At 37.1% G+C, this 27,440-nt stretch overlaps 1 protein-coding gene across 5 annotated transcripts in view; it reads right to left on the bottom strand.

Annotated features, from left to right (window-relative positions):
• LOC128225595 (FERM domain-containing protein 5-like) overlaps positions 1–27,440 on the bottom strand; it is a 72,518-nt gene that overhangs the window by 23,185 nt on the left and 21,893 nt on the right. For all 5 annotated transcript variants that reach the window (XM_052935483.1, XM_052935484.1, XM_052935486.1 and 2 more), the window contains exons 2-4: positions 15,966–16,070; positions 13,343–13,385; positions 280–358 (exon numbers count right to left, since the gene is read on the bottom strand). In XM_052935483.1, coding sequence (XP_052791443.1) covers positions 280–358; positions 13,343–13,385; positions 15,966–16,070 — 227 coding nt within the window. The remainder of the gene's footprint in view (positions 1–279; positions 359–13,342; positions 13,386–15,965; positions 16,071–27,440) is intronic.

Raw genomic sequence — 27,440 nt, 5'->3', positions numbered from 1 at the left:
CTTATTCAGGTCCCCCCTAACATTGCCCCTTTAAACAGGTCACCCATTTACCCCCTTACAATGCCTATACCCATGCCCCAGCTTACATTGCCCCTCTATACAGGTCCCCCATGCACCCCCCCTTACAATGCCCCTCTATACAGGTCACCTATGTCCCCTCTTACATTGCCCCTCTATACAGGCCATTAATGTCCCCCGTTACAAGGCCCCTCTATGCAGGTCACCCATGTCTCCCCTTACATTGCCCCCACTCAATTGTCCCCTCCCCCCCAACCTCACCTTGTGATTTCTTCATGCAGCTTCATAGGCTCAGCTGGGTAGAACTTGACACGAAAACATAGCACACACGGGCTTACACCTGCAATAACAAAGTTGTACCATAGAAAGACCAATGCTAAGCAAAATGCTACAGTGTACTTTGACATAAGTAAAAAAATATATATACAAGAATATGCCATATTGCTATTTTAAGGAAAAATCACAACATGAGAGCAGTTAATTAAATCTTGTTTAGAGCTTGTTTAGTTCTCTCCTTTTCACAAATCATATAAATCATTGTAAACATGTCTATGGGGACACACACATAGAGGCATAAAAATATTCAGAAATCTTTATGGTTATCACAGTAAATGATGCTTAAATACTGTACAATATATGACAAGTGTGATATTTGAGATATTTATAATCACAAATGGTATTAAACTATGTCCTTGGAGTGCTAAATTCATCTTTTACGACAATTACTGTGCCTTTTGTGTTATAAAGGCCTGCCATACACTCCATTCACAGTTTTATGATACAAGGACTGAAAATGCAGATAAGCCTAAAGAGATAACTACAATCTCCTAGATCCTGTCAGATGTTCAGGAACAGCTTAAAGATATTGGCCATTTTCCCAAACATATCATTCAGCTCCTGTTAATCAATCCTTCTTTGCATTTTAAGGAAATCTTCTGACTGCAAAGAAGCCATTTGATGCAATAAGATTTGACAGCAGTCTGTCGATCTTGCATTAAGTGATTGGCACAAAAGCTGCATGGTCTAGGTCTTGGATTTTTACACCTGATTTGTGATGTATCTTTCTGTTTCTCCTGATTATGATTCAGGACATGTTAAAGGTATCAAATCAACCAGATGCATGTTTGTTTCCCATGAGCATTTTTATTTCAGAAGGTGACATAGCTTATTTAAATGTTTAATTTTCTAGTTTAAACACAATTCTCATCATTTCATGCATGATTGAAGAGTCAACCTTTGAAATAAAACACTTAAAAACATAATGAAATATGTTTTTCTATGGTTCGTTAGTGTTAACATGTTTCGTGGATTATGTTACCAGTGAAAGATGATGTATTATGACCATGATGCATTATAACATGTGGCTTCAATTTAAGACATGTATTCTTTCAAATGAGAGTTTTAATACCCCCTATGTTAATTTTGTTAGCTAGGGTATATATATAGGCAATATGCAAATTTTGGCAAAATATTCTTCAATTCCTGAATATATTAATGACAATGAAATATTTGTTCTTGCAATAGTCCTTTTCTTTTAAGTGTGTTCAGAAATAAGAATGGGAAAAGGTGTATGTTTTAGCATCACAAATTTCCAGGGATCAAAATACAGCACCAAATTGGTCAGAAAAAAACACCCACTGGGAAAAGTACAGCACAAAATAAGGCAAATGTTTGGTACTGGTTTAAAACATTTTATTCAATAATGGAATTCACAGAATGTATTTAATAAAAATATTTATTTTTTATGAAAGCTGCATGTTTTAAACATGAACAAACCTTAAATATTACATCAAAACAAGTTTGATATGTATTAAAGATACTTCCATTTAGCATCAATAAAATGTTAGTATTGAGGTTATATTTTTGGTCTGTAACACAGCCACACATTCTGAAGAATGTAGGTAATGTGCCTGCGAATTATAATCTCTACTAGAAATATAATTAAAAAGAAATGACACCTCAATGAGATTGGTTTACCCAATATACATAATAGATTTTCATCTAATGGATGTAAAATGATTAGTACAATATTGCAATCAGTCATAAGCCAGACAGTATCAAGATTAGTGTTCAGGCCCTCCGCCAATGGGATCGCTGGGACACATTCACATTCAATATCTTCTAGAAGAGCTCCCAAAAATCCATCGTAAGGCAGACTTCAAAGCCAAATTTCCATTCAGTCATTAACTTCGTTTTATGAAATGGGTTATTTAGAAGTTCACTGGCTAGTATGGAGGCATTTTGTGCTCAAAACTAAGAAAGATATTACAATATGTGAGCATAAAAATGGAAGAATGCCGATAGTGACCAAGTTATATCCTCTTGATTTTGGTATTCATTTAATACAACATGTTTAATTTTTCAAACAATAATGTGACAGGTTGCAGACAAAAAAGTACCGGTATGTAAAAAACACACACTGTAAATGATTTTTATAAGAAATATTTTTTTCTTATTTTTTTTCTTTTTTGTATTGGAATGATTTTTAGTATATTTGTTTTCCTGGCAACCTGACTGGTACATTGAATCTGACCAAAATTGTACACAACCACTGGTCAAGAGTGGGAATATAGGAAATACAAGCTGTTTGATTGGTAACTTAAATATTCTTGGATATATAAACATATTTTAAAAGGATATTTGTTAAAGTTATTCATATTGTGTGTAGTGTAGGTTAGATCAATGTCAAGGTTATCTTGGCTAAAAAAAGAAGGAAAATGAGTCCTTGATTTATAACATCGATAAGATAGCAAGCCTTAAGTATTTTCCATGAAGTAATATGGTAATCCATCAATGCGTAAATATGTTATAGCGCGGACACAAGCATGTGTACTCTGACCTTTAAATGTCTCGTGTAGCCTTGACATTTGAGGTATGGACCCGGGTCAAGGTCACTGCACATCGTCGCGATGAGAACAACATTTGTACCAAGTAATATGGTAATCCATCAATGCATAAGTAAGTTATAGCGCGGACACAAGTATGTGTACTCTGACCTTTAAATGTCTAGTGTGACCTTGACCTTTGAGGTATGGACCCGGGGTCAAGGTCACTGCACATCGTCTCAATGAGGTCAACAATTGTACCAAGTAATATGGTAATCCATCAATGCATAAGTAAACAAGAGCGGTCACAGACAGCTATATCCCCCACCTCATGGGGCATTTTTTGTAACGAAAGCCAATCAATGGTAAGGGTAGTTTCTAAGGAACATAAGAAATGCGTAAAATCAAGAAAGGGCAATAACTCTTTAAAAAATGGTCAAATTACAAAAGCCTGACAATATATGCGCTGCATCACTTTATAGTCATAAACGTAAGTGAAGTTGCGAAGAAACCAATTTTAAATGTAAAATAAGCAAAGGGCAATAACTCTTTCAAAAATGGTCAAATCAGGAAAGCCCGACAATATGCGCTGCTTCACCTTATGATCATCAATCTGTGAAAGTTTGGTAGAAATCGCATGAAAAACATAAGAGCAGTTGCGAAGAAACCAATTTTAAATGTAAAATAAGCAAAGGGCAATAACTCTTTCAAAAATAGTCGAATCGGGAAAGCCCGACAACATGCGCTGCTTCACTTTATGATCATCAATCTGTGAAAGTTTAGTAGAAATCGCATGAAAAACGTAAGAGGATCAGTTGCGAAAAAAACAATTTTAAATGTAAAATAAGCAAAGGGCAATAACTCTTTCAAAAATGGTCAAATCAGGAAAGCCCAACAATATGCGCTGCTTCACTTTATGATCATCAATCTGTGAAAGTTTGGTAGAAATCGCATGAAAAACGTAAGAGGAGTTGCGAAGAAACCAATTTTAAATGTAAAATAAGCAAAGGGCAATAACTCTTTCAAAAATGGTCAAAGCAGGAAAGCCCGATAATATGCGCTGCTTCACTTTATGATAATCAATCTGTGAAAGTTTGGTAGAAATCGCATGAAAAATGTAAGAGGAGTTGTGAAGAAACCAATTTTATATGTAAAATAAGCAAAGGGCAATAACTCTTTCAAAAATGGTCAAATCAGGAAAGCCCGACAATATGCCCTGCTTCACTTTATGATCATCAATCTGTAAAAGTTTGGTAGAAATCGATGAAACACGTAAGAGGAGTTGCGGAGAAACCAATTTTGAATGTAAAATAAGCAAAGGGCAATAACTCTTTCAAAAATGGTCGAATCGGGAAAGCCCAACAATATGCGCTGCTTCACTTCATGATAATCAATCTGTGAAAGTTAGATAGAAATCGCATGTGAAATGTAAGTGGAGATGCAAAGAAATGAATGTGGGCCGGACGGACGGACACGCACGCACGCACGCACGCACGCACGCACGCACGCACACACACACGGAATCGGGCCTACCATTGCTATATCCCCTCGCCTTTTTAAGGCTGGGGTTAATTATAGCCTGAACGTGAAATGTTACGGACAGACAGACAAACCGACAGACAGACAGACTGACAGACGGACAAAGTGCATTCCTATAATCCCCTCCCCACTCTGTGGCGGGGGATTAAAAAGTGGAGAATTTACGCAAAAGGAAATACACAAGGAATCTCACAGTAGGATTCTACAGCTGTAACAAATGCCCCAAATAAGCAAAGACCAGCCATCATAATACACAAGATTAGGCTGTAACCAATACGGCAAATAAGCCAGGACCAGTCATCAAAATGCACAAGGATAGGCTGTAACCAATATGGCAAATAAGCCAGGACCAGTCATCAAAATGCACAAGGATAGGCTGTAACCAATATGGCAAATAAGCCAGGACCAGTCATCAAAATACACAAGGATAGGCTGTAACCAATACAACAAATAAGCCAGGACCAGTCATCAAAATACACAAGGATAGGCTGTAACCAATATGGCAAATAAGCCAGGACCAGTCATCAAAATACACAAGGATAGGCTGTAACCAATATGGCAAATAAGCCAGGACCAGTCATCAAAATACACAAGGATAGGCTGTAACCAATATGGCAAATAAGCCAGGACCAGTCATCAAAATACACAAGGATAGGCTGTAACCAATAGGGCAAATAAGCCAGGACCAGTCATCAAAATACACAAGGATAGGCTGTAACCAATACGGCAAATAAGCCAGGACCAGTCATCAAAATACACAAGGATAGACTGTAACCAATATGGCAAATAAGCCAGGACCAGTCATCAAAATGCACAAGGATAGGCTGTAACCAATATGGCAAATAAGCCAGGACCAGTCATCAAAATGCACAAGGATAGGCTGTAACCAATATGGCAAATAAGCCAGGACCAGTCATCAAAATACACAAGGATAGGCTGTAACCAATACAACAAATAAGCCAGGACCAGTCATCAAAATACACAAGGATAGGCTGTAACCAATATGGCAAATAAGCCAGGACCAGTCATCAAAATACACAAGGATAGGCTGTAACCAATATGGCAAATAAGCCAGGACCAGTCATCAAAATACACAAGGATAGGCTGTAACCAATAGGGCAAATAAGCCAGGACCAGTCATCAAAATACACAAGGATAGGCTGTAACCAATACGGCAAATAAGCCAGGACCAGTCATCAAAATACACAAGGATAGACTGTAACCAATATGGCAAATAAGCCAGGACCAGTCATCAAAATGCACAAGGATAGGCTGTAACCAATATGGCAAATAAGCCAGGACCAGTCATCAAAATACACAAGGATAGACTGTAACCAATATGGCAAATAAGCCAGGACCAGCCATCAAAATACACAAGGATAGGCTGTAACCAATATGGCAAATAAGCCAGGACCAGCCATCAAAATACACAAGGATAGGCTGTAACCAATACAACAAATAAGTGAAGACCAGTCATCAAAATACACAAGGATAGGCTGTAACCAATACAACAAATAAGCCAGGACCAGTCATCAAAATACACAAGGATAGGCTGTAACCAATATGGCAAATAAGCCAGGACCAGTCATCAAAATACACAAGGATAGGCTGTAACCAATACAACAAATAAGCCAGGACCAGTCATCAAAATACACAAGGATAGGCTGTAACCAATAGGGCAAATAAGCCAGGACCAGTCATCAAAATACACAAGGATAGGCTGTAACCAATAGGGCAAATAAGCCAGGACCAGTCATCAAAATACACAAGGATAGGCTGTAACCAATACAACAAATAAGCCAGGACCAGTCATCAAAATACACAAGGATAGGCTGTAACCAATAGGGCAAATAAGCCAGGACCAGTCATCAAAATACACAAGGATAGGCTGTAACCAATATGGCAAATAAGCCAGGACCAGTCATCAAAATACACAAGGATAGGCTGTAACCAATACAACAAATAAGCCAGGACCAGTCATCAAAATACACAAGGATAGGCTGTAACCAATATGGCAAATAAGCCAGGACCAGTCATCAAAATACACAAGGATAGGCTGTAACCAATATGGCAAATAAGCCAGGACCAGTCATCAAAATACACAAGGATAGGCTGTAACCAATATGGCAAATAAGCCAGGACCAGTCATCAAAATACACAAGGATAGGCTGTAACCAATAGGGCAAATAAGCCAGGACCAGTCATCAAAATACACAAGGATAGGCTGTAACCAATACGGCAAATAAGCCAGGACCAGTCATCAAAATGCACAAGGATAGACTGTAACCAATATGGCAAATAAGCCAGGACCAGTCATCAAAATGCACAAGGATAGGCTGTAACCAATATGGCAAATAAGCCAGGACCAGTCATCAAAATACACAAGGATAGACTGTAACCAATATGGCAAATAAGCCAGGACCAGTCATCAAAATACACAAGGATAGGCTGTAACCAATAGGGCAAATAAGCCAGGACCAGTCATCAAAATACACAAGGATAGGCTGTAACCAATATGGCAAATAAGCCAGGACCAGTCATCAAAATACACAAGGATAGGCTGTAACCAATAGGGCAAATAAGCCAGGACCAGTCATCAAAATACACAAGGATAGGCTGTAACCAATATGGCAAATAAGCCAGGGCCAGTCATCAAAATACACAAGGATAGGCTGTAACCAATATGGCAAATAAGCCAGGACCAGTCATCAAAATACACAAGGATAGGCTGTAACCAATATGGCAAATAAGCCAGGACCAGTCATCAAAATACACAAGGATAGGCTTTAACCAATAGGGCAAATAAGCCAGGACCAGTCATCAAAATACACAAGGATAGGCTGTAACCAATACGGCAAATAAGCCAGGATCAGTCATCAAAATACACAAGGATAGACTGTAACCAATATGGCAAATAAGCCAGGACCAGTCATCAAAATGCACAAGGATAGGCTGTAACCAATATGGCAAATAAGCCAGGACCAGTCATCAAAATACACAAGGATAGACTGTAACCAATATGGCAAATAAGCCAGGACCAGCCATCAAAATACACAAGGATAGGCTGTAACCAATATGGCAAATAAGCCAGGACCAGCCATCAAAATACACAAGGATAGGCTGTAACCAATACAACAAATAAGTGAAGACCAGTCATCAAAATACACAAGGATAGGCTGTAACCAATACAACAAATAAGCCAGGACCAGTCATCAAAATACACAAGGATAGGCTGTAACCAATATGGCAAATAAGCCAGGACCAGTCATCAAAATACACAAGGATAGGCTGTAACCAATACAACAAATAAGCCAGGACCAGTCATCAAAATACACAAGGATAGGCTGTAACCAATATGGCAAATAAGCCAGGACCAGTCATCAAAATACACAAGGATAGGCTGTAACCAATAGGGCAAATAAGCCAGGACCAGTCATCAAAATACACAAGGATAGGCTGTAACCAATACAACAAATAAGCCAGGACCAGTCATCAAAATACACAAGGATAGGCTGTAACCAATATGGCAAATAAGCCAGGACCAGTCATCAAAATACACAAGGATAGGCTGTAACCAATACAACAAATAAGCCAGGACCAGTCATCAAAATACACAAGGATAGGCTGTAACCAATACAACAAATAAGCCAGGACCAGTCATCAAAATACACAAGGATAGGCTGTAACCAATACAACAAATAAGTGAAGACCAGTCATCAAAATGACACTTCTGGATAGACAAGCACAAATTCTTATAATAAAGCTTGGCACAAAGCAAGCTGTGAAATATAGAATTCAGAAATTGAGCAAGCCGGGAAAACATTTTACCAGTGCAGGGTGTGAGCTTGTACTTATTTATATTAATTCGACCACTGAAAGAGAGGCACAACAGTATTATGGTATGTCCATTTTTACCATACTTCTGGAATCATTGAAGAACATTCTCTTTCAATGAACATCTCTTAGACTCATCATCCACTTTAAGATATTTTTTAAGCAGGCATCAAATACACTGGTCAGACAAATATTTACATAAGACCTTATAAGAAACCCCCAGACAACCATATTTCAACATCACACGACTTGACTGTCAGTCATAATTGGTTTATCGATGATTGTACTTAATAACTGTTTGCTGGTGATCCCTACTGACTGACTCTCAACAGCTTCCTATTATTGGAGCCAAACTGTTTCAGTTTGCTGGAAATTCCCCCCCACCAAGACATAAGTTGGTCGTCTAACTGCCTTACACACAAAACAGCAGCACATATGTCTTGCATTTCTGCTCATTAGTTCAGATTAAAGTTAAGATATTTTTTTACCATAAATTTTATACTTCAAAGGAGGATATACACAAAAAAATAGAACTGCAGATGATACCTGGTATTCCTGACGTAGATCCCCAGACGTTGGAGAAATCATGTTCATAACATCAATTTTAGTTATTCTAAATAAAAACTGCTTAAAAACATTTATACTGTGAAACAACCAAGCCCAAATTTGTATTTTTTGACAAATAGACATGTTATGCAAAGTAATAATCAAATAAATATTGACACGGGCAATAAATAGGGTACAGACCAATGAGAATATTGAATACAATATGTAAATGTTTATAATTTTTTATAAGTGTGTCCAGCATTTCTATGAGACACTTTCCATACTTAGATTTACCAGAATAGAATGTTTAATATGCAACTGAATAATACTAGAAGATTTATCGTTCTCCTCATCCTGTGTAATTCAAGATACGTTAAGTTCCCTTAAATGCAGCCTTAGTTTTGACGTTCTTAAAATGAAACTGTTAACTCACTGTTATTGTTAGTGAAATAATTTTGGAAATCAGCTAAAATTTGCTGAGTTATGGACATTTTATTTCTCTTGCAGCAGGCAGCCACTTGTTAATGAGTCAATTAACCCCTCTTAATATTATACATAAATTAAATCTTTTTATAATTCAACATATGAACATTTTCATTCTGAACAAATTGTTTTCCCTGTGACATTCCATATAAACAAACTGCTGTTAGCCTTAGCTCACAATTAAACACCTCAAAAGCATTATAAGAAAAAACATTATATATAACTTCTCCTGGACGTTATAAAAGTTTGGAACCTCAAGCAGTCCAAGCCCTCTTTGTGTATTACAACTTCTGTTTTTTTACTGACATCAATATTGGACCTAAACTGAAAAAAAAGAACAATTTTCGGATTTTTTACAAAAATCGCTCTGACAAAATAGCCATCTTTGGGGAACATAAGGAAAATACTCACAGAAAAGTTAAGAGCATAAAAAAGTTCTGGTCACAAAGCAAATTTTAAAGATGAAAATGAAAAAAATTATTATCAGACATTTGTCAATAGATGGGATGCATTTGATATTTGTAGAGCAATCCAGCCAATGTTTACAGATACCTGCGATGACTGCTGCTTTGAAAGCGACAATGTTTAAAATGGCAAACCGGGTATGTTCAGTACAAATATCTTTATAAAAACACATGTCATCTGCTCACAACATAAATACACAGAAGCTGTTAAATGGCAATGACAAGACACAGGGCATGATGAGGGGGCAGTATGGTGCATTTTAGGTAGTAAAATGGGCTGCATGGAACGACGTGCTCAAAAAGCCTGCACATACACAAACTTCCATTTTGAAAAATGTTCCCCAAAACTGAACATGACAGGAGCAGTCACAGACAGCTATATCCCCCGCCTTTTTTGTAACGAAAGCCAATCAATGGAAAGGGTAGTTTCTCAGGAACATAAGAAATGCATAAAATTAAGAAAGGGCAATAACTCTTCCGAAAAGAATCCCTTTATGAAAGCCCGTAGACATGCCAAGCCTTGTCAAATCACAAAAGCCTGACAATATGCGCTGCGTCATTGCAAAGAAGCCAATTTTAAATGTAAAATAAACAAAGGGCAATAACTCTTTCAAAAAAAGGTCAAATTGCAAAAGCCTGGCAATATGCGCTGGGTCACTATATAGTCATCAATCTGTTAAAGTTTGGTAGAAATCGCATGAAAAACGTAAGAGAAGTTGCGAAGAAACCAATTTTAAATGTAAAATAAAGAAAGGGCAATAACTCTTTCAAAAATGGTCGAATTGAGAAAGCCCGACAATATGCGCTGCTTCACTTTATGATCATCAATCTGTAAAAGTTTGGTAGAAATCGCATGAAAAATGTAAGAGGAGATGCAAAGAAATGAATGTGGGATGGACGGACGCACACACGCACAGATGCACGGAATTGCGCCTACCATTACTATATCCCCTCGGCTTTTCAAGGCGGGGGATAAAAATAAACAAATAAGGATTGCTATTTAATTTCAGATACAAAAATCACAAAAACAACATTTTACAGGAGTAACTGGGAGGATTGTTCTGCCTTCATTCAAGCATCCTCAGAGAAAACTGACTGTCATTTAACTTTGCTTTTTTCTATGATAAATCTTAGATAAACAAAGCAAAATTTTATCAAAACATTTTCACTTGGTAAATTCTTCCTTATTGTTTCATGTGTAAAAAATATTTCTTGTTCTTGAAAACCTGAAGTGACACCAAGTTGAGTGTATTTATTGGACAGCAAAATTGGTTTTTAGCGAGAAAGAGAATTGAGCATAATAATGGTCATTAAAAGGCTGAAGACTTTACTTCACAGTATTGATTGTACAAAATTTCATTTTTTCACTTACATGAATAATTATGTTAACATACCTCGTGTCTGGAAAAAAACTCATTCAACTAATGACATCTTTTGAAGTTCATATAGTATATAAATGAAATGTGCATACTATGTTTTTATGTGAAAATATATGAAAGCACTCAATAATTTTATTATGTTAATATGTATGGGAGCACTCAATGATTTCACTATGGGAATATGCATGAGACGATCCATGAGCTGTAGGGGAGCACTCTATGATTTCACTATGGGAGCACACCAAGATTGTAGCATGGAAATATGCATGGGAGCACTTCATGGTTTCACTATGGAAATATGCATGGGAGCACTTCATGGTTTCACTATGGAAATATGCATGGGAGCACTTCATGGTTTCACTATGGAAATATGCATGGGAGCACTTCATGGTTTCACTATGGAAATATGCATGGGAGCACTTCATGATTTCACAATGGAAATATGTATAGAAGCATTTCATGATTTCACTAAGAAAATATGCATGGAAGCACTCCATGATTTCACTATGGAAATATGTATAGGAGCACTCCCTGTTTTCACTAGTGAAATATGTATAGGAGCACTCCCTGTTTTCACTAGTGAAATATGTATAGGAGCACTTCATGATTTCACTAAGGAAATATGCATGGGAGCCACTCCATGATTTCACTATGGAAATATGTATAGGAGCACTCCCTGTTTTCACTAGTGAAATATGCATGGGAGCACTTCATGATTTTACTATGGGAATTTGTATGGGTGCACTCCAATCATAGAACTATGCCATGCAATCCTCAAAATCAAAACATAAGTGTATCGGATGTCATTTTATTATATGAATGGCCGACAGTGCATCAGGACAGGACCACCATTATTCAACTGATTTGACATATTCAGACTGATTCAGCAACATACATAACTTGTGTGCCCTTTCTGTAGAGCATAAACTGCTTCAATTTAATAAATGTGCCCATATGGGAATTTCAGGGATAAAAGGTACAATTTATGTCCCTTCAGTAAATGACAATAGATCATATAAGTGTATGGTTGTCATTTGTGTCACGTAATCTCATCATAGTGATGGTCACAGCCCACAATACCACTTCTATTGAGATTTTCCCCCAGGCAATTGTTAAGCTCAGAGTGCTGCATCAACATAACCATTTCCTAATTAGGTCTATAATTAAACCCATCATCACTCTTACTTGTCCTGGGCAATCAATGATGTGATTGTTTCATTATAAAAGTAAAAGGGTAAACAACAATGTCATGCTAAGTAGTTGCAATCACGTCAGAAGCTAACCCTTCAGCTGCTTGTACACTGCACAGTGTTTGTTGGTCACACCAGAAATTACCCTTTAGTTGCTTGTCAACTGTGTTTGTGGGTCACACCAAACACTTACCCTTCAGCTGCTTGTACACTGTGTTTGTGAGTCACACCAGACACTTACCCTTCAGTTGCTTGTACACTGTGTTTGTTGGTCACACCAGACACTTACCCTTCAGCTGCTTGTACACTGTGTTTTTGTTGGTCACACCAGACACTTACCCTTCAGGTGCTTCTAGACCGTGTTTGTTGGTCATACCAGACACTTACCTTTCAGGTGCTTCTACACTGTGTTTGTGGGTCACACCAGAAGCTTACCATTCAGTTGCTTGTACTCTGTGTTTGTTGGTCAAACCAGAAGCTCACCATTCAGCTGTTTGTACTCTGTGTTTGTGGGTCAAACCAGACACTTACCCTTCAGGTGCTTCTAGACTGTGTTTGTTGGTCATACCAGACACTTACCCTTCAGGTGCTTCTACACTGTGTTTGTGGGTCACACCAGACACTTACCCTTCAGGTGCTTCTACACTGTGTTTGTGGGTCACACCAGACACTTACCTTTCAAGTGCTTCTAGACTGTGTTTGTTGGTCATACCAGACACTTACCCTTCAGTTGCTTGTGCACTGTGTTTGTTGGTCACACCAGAAGCTTACCATTCAGTTGCTTGTACTCTGTGTTTGTTGGTCAAACCAGAAGCTCACCATTCAGCTGTTTGTACTCCTGTGTTTGTGGGTCAAACCAGAAGCTTATCCTTCAGTTGCTTGTACTATGTGTTTGTTGGTCACACCAAAAGCTTACCATTCAACTGCTTGTACACTGTGTTTGTTGGTGGCACCAAAAGCTAACCCTTCAGTTGCTTGTGTGTACTGTTTTTGTTAGTCAGAACAGAAGCTTACCCTTTAGTTGCTTGTGTGTACTGTTTTTGTTGGTCAGACATGAAGCTTACCCTTTAGTTGCTTGTAGACTGTTTTGGTTGGGTCCAGCCAATGCTGAAAAACAAACAGTCTCATAGTAACATAAAATGGAAACAATCATCAAAGAGTACACATCTTATTCAATCAAACGTAACATCAATACAGTATTTAGAAATCATAACAGATAAAAAACTCCATACTGCTTCTTTAACACTAAATATGACGCTGAAGAGAAAATAATCATGATAAATAATTATTTGAAAAGTAACTATGAAGAATGAGCACACTTTTTCTTGTGTTTATGCTGTATGAATTAACATAGGAGTGAATGCTTGCAAATTTCCCCAGAATTTAAAAATCAAGCTTCATTGAATTAACTAGCATGCCCTCCTACCTTCATAAGCATGAAAATATAAAAATGCACCGGCAAACTGCAATTTTTTTAAAAATACAAACAAGAACGACAACTGTCCCAAAACAGTCCATCCTATTTTCCAAACACAAAGTTTTGTGATGAGTGGATGTATTTTAAGCCAGATTTAAAGAGCCGTTACTGTAAATACAGTTTTTGCCAATTCAAGGGTTATTGGTCTGGAGTGACTAAGGCGACATGGCTGGTTATCGAATCTGACCAAGATATTTTGTCAATACACATTCTGACCAAATTTGGTGATGATTGGACAATGGCTTCTAAAGTAAATGACTGTAAAAGATCGGTTTCAGGTAATTTCTATAATTAAAGGGTGATTACTCTTGAGTGACTCCAGCAACATGGTTGGTTATTGAATTTTTCTGATATTTTATGCCCTCGGATACAAATTCTGACCAAATAAGGTTTTTAAAGTTATGTAATGGACAATATTGACGTTAAGTAATTTCTATAAATAAAGGGCGACTCTCAAGTGACTATAGCGATATGGCTGGTTATCAAACTTATGCCCAAACACATTTTGACCAAAGTTTGTGATAACTGTACAAATGCTTCTGAAATTATTGATTGGAAAACATACTGGATGCCGTTGTTAGCTGCTTGTCTGCATACTTTCATTTGATCGAAGAAACAAATGAATTAAGTGACTCAGTAAGTGACACTTTTGATACTATTTGCGAAAAATACATAGACACTACCACGGGCATATTTGCTACTAAAGAAATATTTAACAACTTTTGACATCTTTGAAGAAGATGTGTTTTTTCAACAAAAATATTCTGAAAAAATAAATTAATAAGGTTTGCTTAAGCCTGCTCTGGTCGCAGTAAACATATGGGATTAATCCAATATCAAATTTCCATTTACTTTTTTCAATATATTGTGTAAAAACAAAAGAGGCAGACAATTTGATAACAATTGGTCAAGAGTTATGGCTCTTGTAATACATACACATTCACATTGCCATAATTTTTTGATGCTTACGTTTCATACAGTTCCTTCGCTGATATTTTAAGAAGTTTGCAAAGTGAAGATCAACATCATTCATCATTTTCTCCTACTTCAGTCTAACATTGATATGAGCTACCAACATCAGAGCTGTTACAAAGTGATTTCAAGCTCCAGCAGACTTGTATATATGGTATTAGGCACCCCAGGGTCAAACCCATTTGCCAATACCCTCACCTTCACATCAGCCTTTCATTAGGATTAATGCCTAGCTATGGACTTATATGGTTCAATATCGTGATCACATATTATAAAACATTGATCCTCCATGTAATTTCCCATCCTGCTCATTTTATTGACAATTAACATGAAAAAATAATACAAAAGCATGTTTAGATACAAAAGCATGTTTAGGCTACATTGAACTATTACTAAACACTGTCAATCAATCACTTCCATCATTTTCTCTAATAATCTGAGATTAAGCCACTGGATCTTCTGAAGCCGCTGATTGAAATATTTGTGATAAAAATAAACACAACATTTAATATTTTACTGTTTTTCATTGCGTTATATATAATTATGATGCAAATATGATTCTCCAAAGTACCAATCTTATTAGATCGAAACTTTTTGTAGCCATTGTTTCATGTTTGAGTGTACTTTTTTTTTTTGTCTAATGGTCAACTCACATATTGGAACAGAAAATAGTAGAATGGCTGTAAAAGTGCAGACTAGCTACGGTGATATTCACTTATGCCGAAAGCAACTTATTGAACGCTGTTCATGACAACATGGTACAAAACAGCAATGAAACTCCCAACCCTCTAAGTGATTAAAATTTTACACTTGTGCTAAAGCTCTAGTGTATAAATTGACAATAACTCTCATTATGGGGGCTAAAACTATTACGTATAATTTTTTTTCTAGATATGCATACATTCCGAACTTCATATATTACATTTCTATTCAGATAGATCAATGATAAGTAAGCATGGATTTACTAGCTAAACATACACTTTGTTATGCATGTGTGTAACTTCCTGCAGTTGCAAAAGTGAAAAGTTTTGACATCACTATCCTAAACTTTTCATAATTAAATTTAAAGAAAAGTACAAATTTTTGACGTTAAAGTTTCCATATCACACGACCAAGTGAAATACCTCAACTTAGGAAAATGAACTAAATTAGGAAATGACTTAATACATATGATGAATAACTGCCCTTGTGAAAACAAACCAAACAACAATGTGTGGTGAGTGAAGAGTGTTACGTACCCGCTGTTTCTCAGTATCGACATAGCGGAGGCCAAAGTAGTCCTTCTCCACGAGGTTGAGGGTCTCACACACCTTGTCAAGCACATACTGACCCACCGTCTCCTTCTGTAAATATACAACATAAACGGTCTGCAAACATGTGGCATTAAACATCGGCTAACATCACCATGATATATTTATATTATCTCAAACCGTTTGTTGGAACATGATGTACTGTTGTGAATTCGAGTAAAAGTAAGAAAAACACATTTAACTGGTTAGATTTACACATATTTACATATTATACTGTGTATAGGAAGCTAGCATTGATAGGATGCACAGGCAAAAAAAAATGAATGAACAGTCGGGTAAAAAACCTTAATACCATAGATAGGACACAGTGAAAAATGTCAAATCAGCAGTAACCATATTTGTTTTGAAGAATTTTATTGAAACGTGAAAATGGCAAAGGTTATCAAATAGTACAGCACGATCATGTACATAAATAATAAAATAAAAAATTTACAATCCCAATTGTAAAAGCAACAGCGATATATTGTACATAAATGTAATCAAAATGTCAACACCTTCAGCTAAGTATAGCAAACACATTGTATAATGCGACCAACAACATGGCCATTGCAACAGTTTGTACTGTTGGTATATTTGTTACTACAGTAAGACAGAGGGAGGTTTTCACACCGTCACACATTTACAGGGCACAATGATTGTAACTTTACAGTATGCATGTTTACTTATTATTTTAATAAAGAATCATACTTTGTAAAATGTGTTGTACAATATTGAAACTTAAAAATAATGAACTCTGTTTATTTGTACTCATCTGAGTAATGCTAACTGTACCAGATTTTCTACAGCCAATATAACTTAATCAATCAATTGATGTGAGTTATGTCCCTTTAAAGTACAAAATGTAAACAACACCTTTGCTACCATTTATTTTTCTATTCAAGTATATTTGGCCAGAAATAGAATCTGAAAAAAGTCAGAAGCCTAAAACAACAGATCGGATGCAGGCATTTTTTAAAAAAGAAAAAAGTTCAAATACAAAATATATAAAAAACTACTTGTTCCAGTAATAATAAAATTTCATCACATGCTATAAATACTTATTTACAGTTTTATATATCATTCTGCATGTTTGCAAACAATAATTGCTTTATTGGTAACATTCCTGCAAGTCATACGATTATTTCACTCATTTTTAAAGATTTATTTGAATAAGGTAGTTAATGTCCCATTTAAATCAGAGGAAACATGATTTTTTTCTTCTTTATTTGGGGTTTGGGGGCTGCTACGGGGCAACGCCCCTTTAGGCCAAACAAAAACTGGCTTTTTTAGAAGCCCTTTTGAGGGCTTTCCTGGCTTAAATTTTGAAGCAAGCAGGAGTGTCAATATTGACAACAAATGAAGTAACAACCAAATTTATTAGATCACCTGAAGAATGCAAAAGAAACTGTCTGTTCATGTGATAACCTCATTACATCACCTTTTTTAAGGAAAAACATTACAGCAAGTAGATACTTTGAGATTCCTGATCAAAGGCCATCTTTAATGCACTAGATTTTTGGAGTTCAATCAATGTTGCTACACGAGCTAGCCGTGTCCCAAAAACTCAGGACATTTTATGTAAAAATGCTGTATCGCCCATTAATAGTCTGAACATGAATATGTTAGACGCCAATTTCCATATAAATAGCAACAAAAAGTGTAATTAATATCAGGGTGTATGTCAACAGGCCATACTTATTCTTATATTCATGGGAACATATCTAAGGAAACTTTTACTGGTATAGCATAGAACGTTTCTAAAGAGAGGAATTTGTAAGTCCGATGTTCTAACAGTTGATATTTATCAACCCTGAAAAATGGCTGAGGATCCGTTGGATTTTGAGGGATTCGCCTAAAGCAGGGCAAAGGGGGTTAGTCTCCTTTTAAAATTGTTTCCAAAGTAATTTATATTAAATTCAAGGTATTTAAAAAAAACAATACGGTCTTGTCTAATCAATAACTTCAGAAACCTTAGTTGTCCAACATCACCAAATTTGGTCAGAATATGTATGGGCATAATAATCAGACAAATTCCATAACAAACCATATTGCTCGAGTCACTCGAGAGTTATTGCCCTTTAATTATAACAGTCTGAAGTTAAATTACGCTCTCAATCCTGATGACAGGATTAAATCTAAACTTGAGAACCCCTGGTAAATACATGAAAATAGAGTTTTTTAACATGTCTAAAAAGAGCCTCAACATTTTGATGTAATATAAATCTTCATTAGTAAACTGACATATTGGTTTTCATGGAGAAAATAGCACATAAGCCACTATGGGAAAATAATGACAAAGACTGGTTCTCGGAAAATATGAAGGTGTGAATACAATATTTGTAACCAACAGAAAGTCTGACAGTTTCAGACAGTTAATATTTCACAATTCAAAATCTACACCTATATTATTACCTAGAGACCTTCTTGAAATTGGAATTTTCCAAATATAGCTTTAATTTCAACCCCCTCAGACTTCATTTCATGTCCCAATGTCAACAAACCCAGGAAATTCTAGTCCTGTACTTTTTTCCATTATGAAACTAAATGGTTAATTTCTAAACCATCTTTGACATTTGAATAGTACTATAAGATAAATAATTAATAGACAAATTGCTTCATGATGCCATGAGAAATGCCTCCCTGGTACTATACATAGGAAGATCATGTTGATTTTGTCCCCAAGTGTGCTACTCATGAACCACACATTTGTGACAGTATAAACTACTGTACCACAACAGAAGAGGGAGTTACTGTGAAATCATAAATATTTGTGGGACATTATTTTTGTGTAGATTTCTTGGCTTATCCACAAATTCAAGATCACAACAAAACTCTGACTTTTACTTCTGAAATCATACTGTCTATGTAGAAGGGTATACATGTATTCACAGAATGTACACGGTCGCGGTATGCAACTTGTAAGTACCTAAATCAGTGTTTATTTTACTGTTAATATGGTATATCATTTAACCTAAATGAAAATAAATTAAAGTCAATAACAAGTTGATTATCAACCTCATGACTTACTAAGCAATTGACATTAAATGGCTTCACTATTTGATATCCCTGTTATTATTTATGACCTTTCAACTACAAATTGTATGGCTGGTTATCGAGAATGACCGAGATATTTTGTCCATACAGATCATTCTGACCAAATTTGGTGATGATTAGACTAAGGCTTCCAAAGTAATTGATCAGACAACATGGACAGCAGTATAGAACAGGCTTATAAAAATGCAAGCAGGGCACTGGAAACAAAATGTAAGCTGAATTTTGTAGTTTTTATTCAAGTTAAAAAAATATCATATCTTCAAAAAGACATTTGGTCATCCACATGTATTTTTTATACCAAAACAGATTTTTTATTTAGTTTCCTTCACAACTGACTTAAAATTGGGTAGACAAAATTAAGCTTTATCCGTATATAAGAGGGAAATAATCTTTCGAGTTTCTGACCCAAACAGAAACTAAAAATGAAGATGCACCACTGAGCGGTAATCAGCACTTTCTAAAATTTTCATTTACTTCCATCTATAAGAAACATTGAAATGGCTTGTGGACAGAAAGATGAGTTGGATAGACAGAAAAGCTAGGTTAACAAAAAATCAGTGATAATGACAATGATTTTATTTTTAAGGCATTTCTTAACAACTGAATCCCTACCCGAATTCCTTTCAACTTGCAAGATACTTCCTCCATGGATCTGACCTGACGGATATCGGGGTCTGAGGTGTATGCTGACCTCTGAGGCCCGAGTCCCCCGTTGCAGTATGAGGTGTTACAAGACCTGTCCTCACCCTGGCAACCCCCGTGCCCATTCCCGACACTTACAACCAACTCCTGCTCATTATCATCCATATTCCATTAAAACTAATTTCCTTCCAGTCCCCAAAAAACAAATGCATCCAAAAGTAGATTCCTTATAAGACCTAACAATTGACAATCCGTTGTCATGGTAAACTGACATGTAATATCACTTTGCTCCTTAAATGTTGAACTTTCCTGCTGAATACAGTGCTTAAGAGGTACACATGGTTTCTCATATCTGAGTCTGTCTGACATCGAGGATCTTTACGTGACAATCCTTGAGAGCAAAATGAGTTTTATGATTGAAATGTCCAGCAGCCCTGCCGACCATCAAAGTCCTGAATTAACTGGAGAAGACGGCTCCCATTTTTGGCTGCCTAACACATCCATATGATAGATGAACTCAGTTTTTACATGACATATCATATTCCTATGACTCTCATTACTTTTCTTTGATTTTGTATACTGTTATTTTTCTGTCGTATTGATCAAAGAATATCTTTTTTCCCCCAAATCATCTATTTTCTTATCCTTGGTGAAACAGCCAGGTTAGCTTGCTGCCAAAAATGTGATCATTCACACTGAAAATGGAATTTTTCTTTTGCCTTTTCTTTAAATGTCTGATTAATTTCAGTATATTTCATTAAAATGAAATTAACTTATTAATAGCATATCAATTCAAAATGCATTATCACAATAAATTAACCCAATATTATCCACATAATGACCATTGATAGGTAATCTTATCCAAGAGGACACTTTGTAGCCAACTGTCTGGCATCACATCACAAATACTTTCACTGGAAAAAGAATTACTTCCAGTAATCAATTGGGAGAATCATCAGTCTTGGATATAAATAAATCTCCTTCTCTAACAAGACATCGAGCCTGCTTCTTTCTTGTTGTGCGAGGGTCTGGCACCGAGAAAACCAATTGATGCTTCTTAGAGACACTATACACCACATTCAGTGGCACACTGCGTTAAATCTTCCACAATCATGTGGATAATTTGTTAATACTACCATATCCAGCATTGATAGTAGCAGATCATTACTTGAGGTGACAAGTATCAGCCCGCTTTATTTATTGTAGATTACCAATTTTGAATTCTTAAGTATACATTAAGTTTCCTCAAATTAATATATTACATAGCCTATCTGACCAGGTGAAAGTCAGAAAATACCATGTTCTATAAGATAATAATTCAATGAAATATGGTTTCAAGTTATTTAAGTTCTGTTATGTCCAGCAAGAATCCCAGCAAAGAACACGAGCCTCTGAGCATGAATCCCAGCAAAGAACACGAGCCTCTGAGCATGAATCCCAGCAAAGAACACAAGCCTCTGAGCATGAATCCCAGCAAAGAACACAAGCCTCTGAGCATGAATCCCAGCAAAGAACACAAGCCTCTGAGCATGAATCCCAGCAAAGAACACAAGCCTCTGAGCATGAAATGGCTTCTATGAATATCACTGCCTTCAGATCAATATAAGATCATGGTACAAATCAGTGTCTCCGTCCAATGCCACAATTACTGATTACCAAACTGCCAATTAAAGGGAACATGCCATTTACTTTTATAACTGTATTTCACATAAAGCAATATAATTAGAAAACCTGATTTTATCCAGGTAACCATATTAGCAGTTATATTTTCTGACACAATCATACTATAACAGACACAAGAAAATCATTTCTCCAGAGGGGACAATTTGCCATGCTGTAGTATTTCGATCAGCTCATATTAAAATTCTTAGTGCAGCATCTTCAGTGTTTGTTTAATTGTTACAAAAGTTCAATGCAAAAACATTTGGTGTAGTACACAACCTGCTTTAGTTCAATGCAAAACCATTTGGTGTAGTATGCAACCTCCTTTAGTTCAAGGTTTTACCATTTGGTGTAGTATGCTACCTCCTTTAGTTCAAGGTTTTACCATTTGGTGTAGTATGCAACCTCCTTTAGTTCAATGTTTTACCATTTGGTGTAGTATGCAACCTCCTTTAGTTCAAGGTTTTACCATTTGGTGTAGTATGCAACCTCCTTTAGTTCAAGGTTTTACCATTTGGTGTAGTATGCAACCTCCTTTAGTTCAATGCAAAACCATTTGGTGTAGTATGCAACCTGCTTTAGTTCAAGGTTTTACCATTTGGTGTAGTATGCAACCTGCTTTAGTTCAATGCAAAACCATTTGGTGTAGTATGCAACCTGCTTTAGTTCAAGGTTTTACCATTTGGTGTAGTATGCAACCTCCTTTAGTTCAAGGTTTTACCATTTGGTGTAGTATGCAACCTCCTTTAGTTCAATGCAAAACCATTTGGTGTAGTATGCAACCTGCTTTAGTTCAAGGTTTTACCATTTGGTGTAGTATGCAACCTCCTTTAGTTCAAGGTTTTACCATTTGGTGTAGTATGCAACCTCCTTTAGTTCAAGGTTTTACCATTTGGTGTAGTATGCAACCTCCTTTAGTTCAAGGTTTTACCATTTGGTGTAGTATGCAACCTCCTTTAGTTCAAGGTTTTACCATTTGGTGTAGTATGCAACCTCCTTTAGTTCAAGGTTTTACCATTTGGTGTAGTATGCAACCTCCTTTAGTTCAATGTTTTACCATTTGGTGTAGTATGCTACCTCCTTTAGTTCAATGTTTTACCATTTGGTGTAGTATGCAACCTCCTTTAGTTCAAGGTTTTACCATTTGGTGTAGTATGCAAGCTGCTTTAGTTCAATGTTTTACCATCTGGTGTAGTATGCAACCTCCTTTAGTTCAATGTTTTACCATTTGGTGTAGAATGCAACCTCCTTTAGTTCAAGGTTTTACCATTTGGTGTAGAATGCAACCTCCTTTAGTTCAATGTTTTACCATTTGGTGTAGAATGCAACCTCCTTTAGTTCAAGGTTTTACCATTTGGTGTAGTATGCAACCTGCTTTAGTTCAATGCAAAACCATTTGGTGTAGTATGCAACCTGCTTTAGTTCAAGGTTTTACCATTTGGTGTAGTATGCAACCTCCTTTAGTTCAATGTTTTACCATTTGGTGTAGAATGCAACCTCCTTTAGTTCAATGTTTTACCATTTGGTGTAGTATGCAACCTCCTTTAGTTCAAGGTTTTACCATTTGGTGTAGTATGCAACCTCCTTTAGTTCAAGGTTTTACCATTTGGTGTAGTATGCAACCTCCTTTAGTTCAAGGTTTTACCATTTGGTGTAGTACGCAACCCTCTTTAGTAAGAGGCAGGGTTTCTGCCAGGAATTTCATAAGGCATGTCGGAAGGGGAGGGTTTGTGAGGGGTGTCCCCTCCCGACGTTGATTTTTTTTTTATTTTCGTATCCAAAATGGTGCAATTTCCTGCATTTTAAACAAGTTTACAGTTATGTTCCTATGATTTAGAATTACCAACTCAAGTCCGATTAACATTAAACATATTTTTGTGAAAAGGTTTAATGGTTTCTCTTCATTAATTATTGCTATTTCTCAAGTTTTCCCAACAATACATTATCGACGATATCAATCGACTCATGTTTCGTTTAGTGCGGGTATTATTTTTATTGACACCGTTGACGTCATAGCAAAACGTGTAAAGCATGCTGCATGCTGGAACACAAAAGAGCCCGGAGCAAAGCGACTGCTCGTGGGTGTATTCGTTTTTAAAGCTGCAACAGCTAATATTTTTAAAGCCGGGTCGGCTTAATAATAACTTAAAGGGAATGTAATGTGTATTTTCAGATTAATTATCTTTTTTCTAAATAAATTAAAAGAACGATAAAATAATCAAAGTTTAATAATAAGCAACACAAAATATAACTTTACACTAAACTAAAGATGGGAACGCGACTCAATTACATACGATGACATAGCATAACCATTGTTTATAATAACACAGATATCTTAACACGGTTCTCAATTACAATTTAATAATTGGTTAACAAACGGACTCTGGATTAAGAAACAAAATAAAACGACACATGATTTATGTTACCGAAATCAATTAACACTTATTGTTTACTTTGCGTTCATAGATGATTATAGGGATGAAGGTCGCAATTACGACAGTGGTGTTTTTCACACATTCCCATTTTGATAAAGAATAGGAGGAGTTTGGTTAATTGCTCTGTTGAACCTCACCGACACGCCTTCATGCTGTCGTCGATCTTGAATGGCTGATACAAATGCCGTAATAGTCCCGACACGACTTCTGGCTGTCAGTCAACCGTTGCAACCGGTTGAATGAAATATGCATGGACCGAAATGACAGCTGATTTGTTGCCGTTAAGGCAGTTTTAAGATTATGACTATTAAAGTGTGAGGATAGAGTGTGTTATGACCATGACCTTTGACTCTATGAACTCAAAATCCAGAGTCATCAGCTGGTCCTCAGAAACCTAAATGTCAAGTTCGAGGGCCATGGGTGCAGGCATTGTCAAGTTATCACACAGACAAGTTTTTTTCGTTCAAGGTCACTGTGACCTTGACCTTTGACCCAATGACCCCTTAAATCATAAGGGGTCATCTACAAGTCAGATGCAACTCCAAGTCAAGTTTGAAGGCCATGGGTTCAGGCATTGTTGAGTTATCACTCGGACAACCTTTTACCATTCAAGATCACTGTGACCTTGACCTTTGGCTCTATGAATCCTAAAATCAATAAGGATGATCTACTGGTCAGGCTTAACATCCATGTCAAGTTTAATGATCATAGGTTCAGGCATTGTTGAGATATCAGTGGGAGAAGATTTGTTAACTTTTTTGCGTTAAAGGTTACTGTGACATTGACCTTGGCCTGATGACCCTCAAAGTCGATAGGGGTCATCTACTGGGCAGGCCCAACCTTCATGTCAAGTTTGATGACCATAGGTCCAGGAATTGTCGAGTTCGCTTTCAAGGTCACTGTGTCCTTGACCTTTGACCCCTAAAATCAATAGGGGTCATCTACTGATAAGGCCCAACCTCCATGTCAAGTTTGAGGGCCATGGGTGCAGGCATTGTTGAGTTATCACTCAGACAACCTTTTATCATTCAAGGTCACTGTGACCTTGACCTTTGGCCCAATGACCCCTAAAATCAATAGGGACCATCTTCTGGCCAGGCCCAACCTCCAAGTCAAGATTGAGGGCCATAGGTGCAGGCATTGTCGAGTTATCACTCGGATAACCTTTTACTATTCCAGGTCACTGTGACCTTGACCTTTAGCCCAATGACCCCTAAAATCAAAAGGGACCATCTTCTGGCCAGGCCCAACCTCCAAGTCAAGTTTGAGGGCCATGGGTGCAGGCATTGTCGAGTTATCACTTGGACAACCTTTTAGCATTCCAGGTCACTGTGACCTTGACCTTTGGCCAGATGACCCCCAAAAACCATAGGGGTCATCTCCTGGTCAGGCCAATTCTCCAAGTCAAGTTTGAGGGCCATGGGTGCAGGCATTGTCGAGTTATCACTCGGACAACCTTTTACCATTCAAGGTGACTGTGACCTTGACCTTTGGCCAGATGACCCCCAAAAACAAAAGGGGTCATGTACTGGTCAGGCCCAATTCCAAGTCAAGTTTGAGGGCCATGGGTGCAGGCATTGTCAAGTTATCACACGGAAAACCTTTTACCATTCAACGTGACTGTGACCTTGACCTTTGGCCCGATGACCCCCAAAAACAATAAGGGTCTTCTACTGGTCAGGCCCAACCTTCAATTGAATTATGAGGGCCATGGGTGCACGCATTGTCGAATTATCACTCGGATAACCTTTTACCATTCCAGGTCACTGTGACCTTGACCTTTGGCCCGATGACCCCCAAAAACAATAGGGGTCATCTACTGGTCAGGCCCAACCTCCAATTCAATTATGACGGCCATGGGTGCCGGCATCGTTGAGTTATCACTCGGACAACCTTTTACCATTCAAGGTCACTGTGAACTTGACCTTTGACCCGATGAGCCCCAAAAACAATAGGGGTCAGCTACTGGTCAGGCCCAACCTCCACGTCAAGTTTGAGGGCCATGAGTGCAGGCATTTTCAAGTTATCACTCGGACGACCTTTTACCATTCAAGGTCACTGTGACCTGAACCTTTGGCCTGATGACCCCCAAAACAATAAGGGTCATCTACTGGTCAGGCCCAACCTCCATGTCAAGTTTGAGGGCCATGGGTGCAGGCATTGTTGAGTTATCACTCGGACAAGCTTTAAAATTATTTTACCATTAAAGGTCACTGTGACCTTGACCTTTGACCCGATGACCCCCAACATCAATAGGGGTCATCTACTGGTTAGGCCTAACCTTCATGTGAAGTTTGATGACTATACGTCCAGGAATTGTTGAGTTATCACTCGGACAAGTTATGGTCTACCGATCGACCGACATACCTGTGCAAAGCAATATACCCCACTTCTTCGAAGGGGGGCATAATAACAATGGTACAATGCACATAATAGTTAATTGCAATACTGTATTAAGTAATCAATAAACAAAAATTTTAATCTGATCCCGATGTCACTCTCGGTGAATCCCTCAAATTGTCTAAGAAACAGGCATATATTATACTTAAATGATCTCAACAACTAAGAAAAGTAATTAAATCATGTGGTATAATGGGACGAACAACACTGTCATCGAAACAGTTTGTACTATTGGTAGTAAGGCAGCGGCCATAAAGTAGAGGGACAATGCACAAGACACCACATCACATGATGCATGTCTATTTGTTTTTAATACAGAATCACACAATGTAAAAACTATCATACAATTTTGAAACATTAAAATAATTTAATAATTTTATTTGTTGTTGGGTGCTAATGCTAACTGTACACAATTTTCTACTGCCGTTATAACTAAATCTATCAATCAATGTGAGTAGCATCCCTTTAAAGTGAAATGTAAACAAACATATTTCCGCCTGAAATGGACTTTGGAAAAAAAACACTTCAAAAGCCTAATATGATATACAAGATGATTTACGGTATCTGCTTAGTTTCCTGTACACCAAATATGTAATGGTGTATTGCTGCAGGAGGCAAATGAGGTCAAATGGAGGTGCAACAGGTGCAGTTTAATCAAAATGAAATGAATGCAGATGAGATTTGTTTACAGGAAGTACTCTCAAAAAAAATGCCAGACTCTGCCCTTACAGACTCAGTACAGGCATCTGAGCAGACGACCAAATACACTTAAAGGGAGATTTATCTGCAAGAACTGGGAATATGTTTGTGAGTACATGATTGTACATCTAAATGGAAGTGGTCCATATTTGGCAAATGTCTTCTTAACCTGGAAATTCCATGCTTATTCTGGCAAACAAGATGTCTGATCTGTCAGTTGAACCGGGTCCATTTCTTGTTTTCAATATGCACCTTGTGCAATGTCCACCATTTTGATGTTCTGAATGGCAAAAACATGTCTGAGTTAAATTTCAACAGAACACAGTGGTAAATAAAAAGCTCATCAATAATGCTCACAAATTCAAAGAACTAGCATCATGGGAGATATGTAGATAATTTGTCAGGGGCTTATGCAGCCATTATGTCAAATGTAGCAGGCAAATGTTGTCCAGTTAGCCACCTGATAATTCAGTTTCCAGTATTTTCTCCATATTTTCCCAACAATCAAATCACAGGATGTGAGACTTGGGTT

The sequence above is a fragment of the Mya arenaria genome, chromosome 3, assembly GCF_026914265.1.
Source record: "Mya arenaria isolate MELC-2E11 chromosome 3, ASM2691426v1".
Classification (NCBI taxonomy): domain Eukaryota; kingdom Metazoa; phylum Mollusca; class Bivalvia; order Myida; family Myidae; genus Mya; species Mya arenaria.
This window is presented reverse-complemented; position numbering and strand designations above follow the sequence as displayed.